Source organism: Solanum tuberosum, unplaced genomic scaffold, assembly GCF_000226075.1.
Source record: "Solanum tuberosum cultivar DM 1-3 516 R44 unplaced genomic scaffold, SolTub_3.0 scf00002, whole genome shotgun sequence".
NCBI classification, from domain to species: domain Eukaryota; kingdom Viridiplantae; phylum Streptophyta; class Magnoliopsida; order Solanales; family Solanaceae; genus Solanum; species Solanum tuberosum.
The window spans coordinates 701,574-708,538 of NW_006238928.1; the positions used below are offsets into that span (position 1 = coordinate 701,574).

At 37.2% G+C, this 6,965-nt stretch overlaps 2 protein-coding genes across 2 annotated transcripts; one reads left to right on the forward strand and one right to left on the reverse strand.

The window, feature by feature from the left end:
* Positions 1-3,320, forward strand: LOC102586856 (14-3-3 protein 10). Its single transcript, XM_006338024.2, has 4 exons — positions 1-599; positions 1,990-2,112; positions 2,838-2,954; positions 3,065-3,320. Exons 1-4 carry the CDS (start codon positions 102-104, stop codon positions 3,083-3,085), a joined length of 759 nt encoding a protein of 252 aa, XP_006338086.1. The 5' UTR covers positions 1-101; the 3' UTR covers positions 3,086-3,320.
* Positions 3,321-3,414: 94 nt separating this feature from the next.
* Positions 3,415-6,563, reverse strand: LOC102587193 (protein CutA, chloroplastic). Its single transcript, XM_006338025.2, has 7 exons — positions 6,545-6,563; positions 6,334-6,496; positions 6,114-6,229; positions 5,507-5,569; positions 4,617-4,648; positions 4,221-4,315; positions 3,415-3,789 (listed from the first exon to the last, which is right to left on the reverse strand). The coding sequence occupies exons 2-7, from the start codon at positions 6,492-6,494 to the stop codon at positions 3,705-3,707; spliced, it is 552 nt and encodes a 183-aa protein (XP_006338087.1). The 5' UTR covers positions 6,495-6,496; positions 6,545-6,563; the 3' UTR covers positions 3,415-3,704.
* Between the last annotated feature and the right edge of the window lie 402 nt (positions 6,564-6,965).

Sequence of the window (6,965 nt, forward strand, 5' to 3'; positions counted from 1 at the left end):
AAAGAACATAAAAGTCCCTTCTCTCTCTTTTCACACTTCACACAGAAACAGTGTTGAGAAAATCATTTCTCTTTCGCCTAAATTTTCTCTCTACTTCATCCATGGCGGCTCCAATCCCTGAAAATCTCAGCCGTGAACAGTGTCTTTACTTAGCCAAACTCGCTGAACAAGCCGAGCGCTATGAAGAAATGGTTCAGTTCATGGACAAACTAGTCCTCAATTCCACGCCGGCCGGCGAACTCACCGTTGAGGAACGGAATCTCCTCTCCGTCGCTTACAAAAACGTTATCGGCTCTCTTCGTGCCGCCTGGCGTATTGTTTCCTCCATTGAACAGAAGGAGGAATCGCGGAAGAACGAAGAGCACGTGCATCTTGTTAAGGAGTATAGAGGTAAAGTTGAGAATGAACTTTCGCAGGTTTGTGCTGGTATACTCAAGTTACTCGAGTCAAACCTTGTTCCGTCTGCTACTACCAGTGAATCGAAGGTGTTTTACCTTAAGATGAAAGGTGATTATTACCGGTATCTTGCTGAGTTTAAGATTGGAGATGAGAGGAAGCAGGCTGCTGAAGACACTATGAATTCTTATAAGGCTGCTCAGGTACTGTTTGAGTTGACTTTTATTTCCTATTTTGCGGTATCTTCTAGGTTTTGAGTTTGATTTTTGTTTGTGCTTTTTACTGTTCTTCAGATTAGGGCTAATTACTGTTCGGTTTTCTTATTAACCTGCTGCGCTAGTAGGATTTTCATTGAGATCTGAAATTAATGTAGAAACTGTAGATCAATTTGATGTGAATGTAGTGAAGTAAATTTAGCCATTCTGATCTGGATTTTATGTATTTGCGTTGAAAATGTAGTGGAGATTGGTACTAATAAAAATAAACTAGTGGGGATTGTTTAATCGAGTTTGATTTTTCCATTCCATTATAGTTTTTCTTACTATTGTGATTGAAATTGTGAGAAATGAATTGTTTAGCTACAGGTTAAAGATGATATGACATTGGGCCTCTGGGATAAACTGCATCTAGGTCTTCCTAGTTATTTGTTGTGATAGCAGGATTTGTGTTGAGATGGGGACAAAGCATCTTGATACTGTAGCTAGATTTCAATATAAATACAGTTTTAGCCATTGCAATCTGGATTTAGTTCTTTCATTGAGATTGTGATAGAGAATCTTGCATTAGCATATAATGTTGAATTTTCTGCTACGATTTGTCTTTTCATCACATATTTTTCTAATATGCTGTTAATTAGTGATATGTGTTTTTAAGCTGCAGTTTAAGATGATGTTCCTTTGCACTGTTATCCTCGACTTTGAAAGAGATTTGTGTAAATGTATTATTTTTATAGAGGAAATCATAGGTACAAGTACGGCAACTAAGAGAACAAGGGACAAAACTTTGTGATCAGAAGACTGTAGCCTTACTCTGTTGTTGCTAAGCAATGTCACGTTTATTTTGTTATGTTTCATATCTGTAACAGATGAAGTGTCATTTCCATCCAAGAAGGGTTTTTCAACACCAAATTGTTTTGATGCTTTTTTTGAAATTAAAGATTGAACTGAAATGATGAAGAAGTCCTTGTTGTGTTTAGTTAGAAGATCGGCTGTAAACTGATCAGTGTTTGTAAATATCCAAGGATGTGTGCATTAATAAGGCTTACACCCATTTTAGCTATAGTTGTGTCATTGATGTAGTTAGCAACACTGACGGAGCAGTTTGTTTTTACTCGGGTTGGGTGTATGAATCACAAAATTAACTTCACATGCAAGGGCTTTCTAATTATGCTGCGCATTATTGGACACTGTATAGTTCTCTCTGTTTTTGCTCCCTTTATTTCGAAAATTGTTTAGTCTGGTTTGTATCTGTTCTACAGTTGTTCAAATCTTGTATGTTCATACCCTTGCATTTCATTTGTATACAGATTTCCATCACATAGTTGGAAAATTGAGTTTCACTGATTCTGTTTCCCTGCCTTTGTTGTCATTGAAGGAAATTGCACTGATAGATCTGCCTCCAACACATCCCATAAGGCTTGGTCTTGCACTCAACTTCTCTGTCTTTTACTTTGAGATACTGAACTCATCTGACAAAGCTTGCAGTATGGCAAAACAGGTAAAATTTAGTGTTTATGGTAATATGCTTCATTTGCAGTTTTATATGTTCTGAGCAGGCTGAACTGTTGTTTAACTTTGACTAATAAAAGAGCCATCGAATAAAGTCGGGGAAGGGTAACTGAATATCGATGGTGAGATGCAGTGAAATATGTAGAATGCAAGGCCAATAGAGTGGTGTCTCAGGGAGAAGAAAGTGATCTGACTTATTAGAAAAGGGAGAATTAATGAGTGGGAAATGGATGGATAGGACGAGAGAGGACAAGTCGGAGACAGCTGAATCCAAGTGATTTAGAGAAGTGGGTTGACAACTTAATATAAGAGAGATGACTGTAGGATAAGTTATTTAAAAGCAATATGTAGAAATGATCTGCTTCGGTGCGCGTATATTCTTCTTCTAACGTTTGCATAGCATAAGTCAAGAGCTAGTGTACTGTTAAAATGTTGGTGAAGTTAGAAATTGACAACAGTCCTACCTATCCATTTAGTTTTGGCTATAAAACTGATTTATAGTCAAGGTTAACCTAAAGTGCTAGTTGGTTAGGAACCTTGAGCCTTGTATTTGCTCCTCTTCAGATTGAAGGTAACCTGCAGATCAAACATTTAGGTTTTGCCATCAGTGTCTATGGTATCTATATTATGCTTACGCATGCCAGTTGATCTAGTTATATTAAGAGCGATCCATATCTTTGCATTTGGGATGATTTTGTTTGTCTACTTGTTTAGGCATTTGAGGAAGCCATAGCTGAGCTGGACACTTTAGGCGAAGAATCATACAAGGATAGCACCCTCATAATGCAACTCCTACGAGACAACCTCACACTTTGGACCTCAGATGCTCAGGTATGTGCTTCTGTTGAAGGTTGCCATCACATGCACACACGTACTCACTCTGAAACTTGATGTTATTACTTATGAAACTTTCTTTAATTGTTGTCATGTGGTTAATGCAGGATCAGTTGGATGAATCTTGATTGGCATGGTGTCTCTATTTAGGAATGGGCTCTAAATGTTGTTTGCTTTGTTGTGCTGACTTATTGTATAAGAAAAAAGACAGCTTCGCTTGACATATGTTATGTTTGATATTTGACTAGTGGTGGTTTGGTACTTGGAAATCTAGTTAGATTATTTATCTTACTGCAATGGAACCTTAGTACTGTGTATGAGAAAAAAACTTTAATGAATGCTTGTGTCTTTGAGGACGTTTCAGTGCTATTGTAAACTGTTGATAGCTCATCCAATTGCTAAAAGTTAAAAATATAGTGTAGCTCTTTGATGTTTCTAAATGTATAGAAGCAAATAATTCTGTGAGTGATGATGCATTCCGATGATTAGAAAATATGCAACTGCTAGAAGAGCTGAGTTGGTGAATTTTAGTCACCATATATACAAAAGGCAATGCCCAAAATCACCCGTGAATGTAAGTTAAGAAGGATACTATTTAGAGATAGATATAAGACCTCACACATCAAGAGTCAAGACTAACTACACAGTTTAAGTAACAAGTACTTAGAAAATACCAAATAACACATACATTTGTCTTTTGACTCTTGAGTTACAGGCTCAAGGTTGAGCAAGCTTGTCTTGGCTAAATCATTCATCCCTTGTGCTGTTCTTGAGCCATTCTAGGTACTGTGGACTGCCACCAACTATGGGCATGGCAATCACTTCAGGAACACTGCAAAAAACAACCAAGAGAAGGATCAAAATAATCCATGCACTCTCTCCATGCCTAAGACCAAGCATGAATGTTTGAAATTTTTGGAGCAGAAACAGCAGCCTCACGGACTGGTAGAACGTGAAGTGTGTCGAATCAGGCCTTGGGCCTAACTCAAACCCCAAAAGCTAAGCTCAAAGGAAGGAGGATTGCCCAAGCTGAATAAGGAGCTCGGGGTTCTCGTTGCAGTCTGAATGTGGGATCATTCTCATCACAAACACATTACTTCCTAAAACCACTTTTTAACATTCAAAAGGATGATCTGTGCCAGGTTTGTCTAACTAATGCAGAAAATAAGATGGTCGAACATTAAATGACAAGTTAAAAACTGAAGAAGCACTGATGTCTTATAATTGGAAGAAAAAAAAAGAAGCAAAGATGCAAGGACTTACTCATATTCATGGTTGGCCTTCACGTGCTCCGTAAGAGCTTCTAAAAGGGATTCCCTGGTCTTGATTATAAGCAGCTCTTCAGAATCGGTCTGTACCTGTTAACAAAAAAACAAAAAGCAAAACTACTCTTACGAAACAACGCGACACATATAGTGTACAGGGGCAGAGCCAAGTAGGTTCATCCAAACCTCTTTGAACGGAAACTACATTGTTTATACATGATAAATTATTTTTTATGTATATATAGTAAATGTTGAATCCCCTTTGACTTCTTTGTGTGTTTACTTTTTCATATTTTAAATCCTTTTAGTGAAACTCCTATCCCTGCCACTGATAGTGTATCGAGAAAAGTTGATTCCAATCAAAATTGAAGAGTCTTTTGAAGAAGAGACTTACCTCTCCTTGCCACTCGTAAACCGATTCTACACCTGCACACACAGCATATCAATTCACTTATGCATCCACAAGCTTCTTGATGTACTAGTCATAACTGTAACATGTTAACATAGAAAACAGGACTTCTGAGGAGACCAACTAATCTAATAATTTTAGCTTGAATTTGAGTAACTCCGCAACCAAGAAGACTCCTACACATGTAAGGGAATGCTGAGGGAGACATACACAGTTAAAATGCACTTGGTGTTTTGCCAGACATAGGTTAGTAAATATTGAAGCAATGTCACAAACAGAAACAAACAAAAGCCTAGTTGATACACCTTTCTTTTACAAAATACATAACTGTGCAGATGCCCCTGGACAGAGCCGGTTTATAGAAATCAGTACCAATTACCAAAACCTACAGTTTATATCCCTTCCAACCCCAAAAATTCTTCCATATTATCAGAGGATCTCAATAAGGTTCAATCTCTGGAAGGGAGTATAGTCAAACGCACGCAACAGTACAGGCAGTAAACAAGAGAAACGGCAATTTATTCAAGTTCATATATGCAAATTGTTTCATGCAAGTGATAAAGAATCAAAATACCTAAAAAACTAATGGTTACCTACATTTGAAGGAATCAAACTTTTAAGTTCAAGAGCAAAGTGTTACTAGAAAATGATGTGGAATTAGCACTCTTCTAATTCAATTCATGACAACAAGAGAGAACCACACTTTCCCAAGAACATCAGTATTAGCAGCATGTTGAACTGAAGTTGAATTGCTTAAGTCTAAACATGCAAATGATGGTAAAGATACTTTCAGAGATGGGTCATTCGTTTAGTGCAAGACAAAAACATGAAGGTTACTTTGTCTAGTTAGAGAATTAATAAGGAGTTGTGCTCGCCTGGTACTCGATTAACACATGCTGCAAGTTTCTCCTTGACTATGCTCCCTGCCAGTTTCTTACCTGCAAAATAGTTAGAATCCAAGATCATGATGCTAAAGTTCCATCCATAGCATCAGTAATCACAGAGATTATATAAAAGTAATCGAAAAGATAGCATCATCAGATATTAGTGGAAAATTATGCTGAAACCATCTTTACATAACATGTTTAAATTAGTACACTTGGACAGATAATAAATATTGCTTCAGACTATTGGCACTTTGATACAAGTTGAATAGAATAGTGCAGATTCTCCCTTTTTGTTCAGACAATGACTAAGATTCACAAATCTAAAGAGCTCGAATCCGAAGAATGGAACTAAAAGCACACCAGAGAGAACCAGCAAAGGAAAAAACACATATGTGATCCCCAGACCAAGCGATCACATGAATCAAGTTCAAGTCTAAACAAAACTCAACAGTCCAAACAGGAATCATAATTCAGCTAGAATCCTCACGAAGATTACAATTTTACTGAAGGATTCACAGAAAAACAGCAATCATCAAGAGATAATAAAATCAAATGCCCAAACTACAAAAAAGAAGAAAAAAGAGATAAAACAAACCCAATTCTTTGTTAGGAACAGTGACATAAACAACAATGCTTGGAACAATCTTGTTGCTAGCTTCCATTCTTATTCTACTAACACTTGTACTCCGTCTTTCTCCACTTAATTTAGACCTGAAAACGTCAAAACAAAACCAACCCAGATATCATTTTTCACTAAAACCCACAATCCAATTTCAATATTCTGATCAGAAATCACAAGAGAAATGAAAAATTACCGGAAAAGAGGGGCAAAGGGAAGTGAATGAGCAAAACCAGTATTAGTAAACGGGACAGAGAGATTAGAGAGACCAAAAGTAAGAACACAGAAAGCGCCTACTATGGGCAATGTCCGACGGAATAAATTCGATGATGCTATTGCTGAGAGTGTTAATGCCATTGATATCTGTTCTGCTTTTATAGTATTTGCTTATTTTCTTGATTCCATTGTTAACCAAAAAGCAAAGAATTGTTGAAAGCCTGAAACTTTCTAGAAGAAACTAAACTTGGGCTTTGTTGTTCATATCCAACGTGAGGCCTCTCTGAAAATGGGCTGGGCTGGGCTAGATAGTTACCAATAGAAAGAGCTTTCTTTCGGAAGGCCTGGTTTCGAAAGATGACCTAACGAAGGAAGACTTGAAAGTTGGTGAGTCAAGTAGTCAAATGAGCTAAATTTTCGAGTTTTCTTGGATAACCTACCAGATAAGGTGGATTGCGAAATGATCCTGACTTTGCTATAATTTTCATAATTGCGCTCCATAGCTATAGTTCAGTTTGCTATGGAGATTGCGGTTTGTATATTTTGCTTGCAAATATACAAACAAGGTAAGCATATACAAATAGAGTATGTGATTTGTATATTTCGCTTGCA

Coding starts and splice junctions, on each gene's coding strand:
- LOC102586856 (XM_006338024.2), top strand. CDS start 102: ATGGCGGCTCCAATCCCTGAAAATCTCAGCCGTGAACAGTGTCTTTAC. Junction 2,113..2,837: donor CTTGCAGTATGGCAAAACAG/GTAAAATTTAGT, acceptor CTACTTGTTTAG/GCATTTGAGGAAGCCATAGC. Junction 2,955..3,064: donor TTTGGACCTCAGATGCTCAG/GTATGTGCTTCT, acceptor TGGTTAATGCAG/GATCAGTTGGATGAATCTTG.
- LOC102587193 (XM_006338025.2), bottom strand. CDS start 6,494: ATGGCATTAACACTCTCAGCAATAGCATCATCGAATTTATTCCGTCGG. Junction 6,230..6,333: donor CCCTTTGCCCCTCTTTTCCG/GTAATTTTTCAT, acceptor TGACGTTTTCAG/GTCTAAATTAAGTGGAGAAA. Junction 5,570..6,113: donor TGTTCCTAACAAAGAATTGG/GTTTGTTTTATC, acceptor ACTATTTTGCAG/GTAAGAAACTGGCAGGGAGC.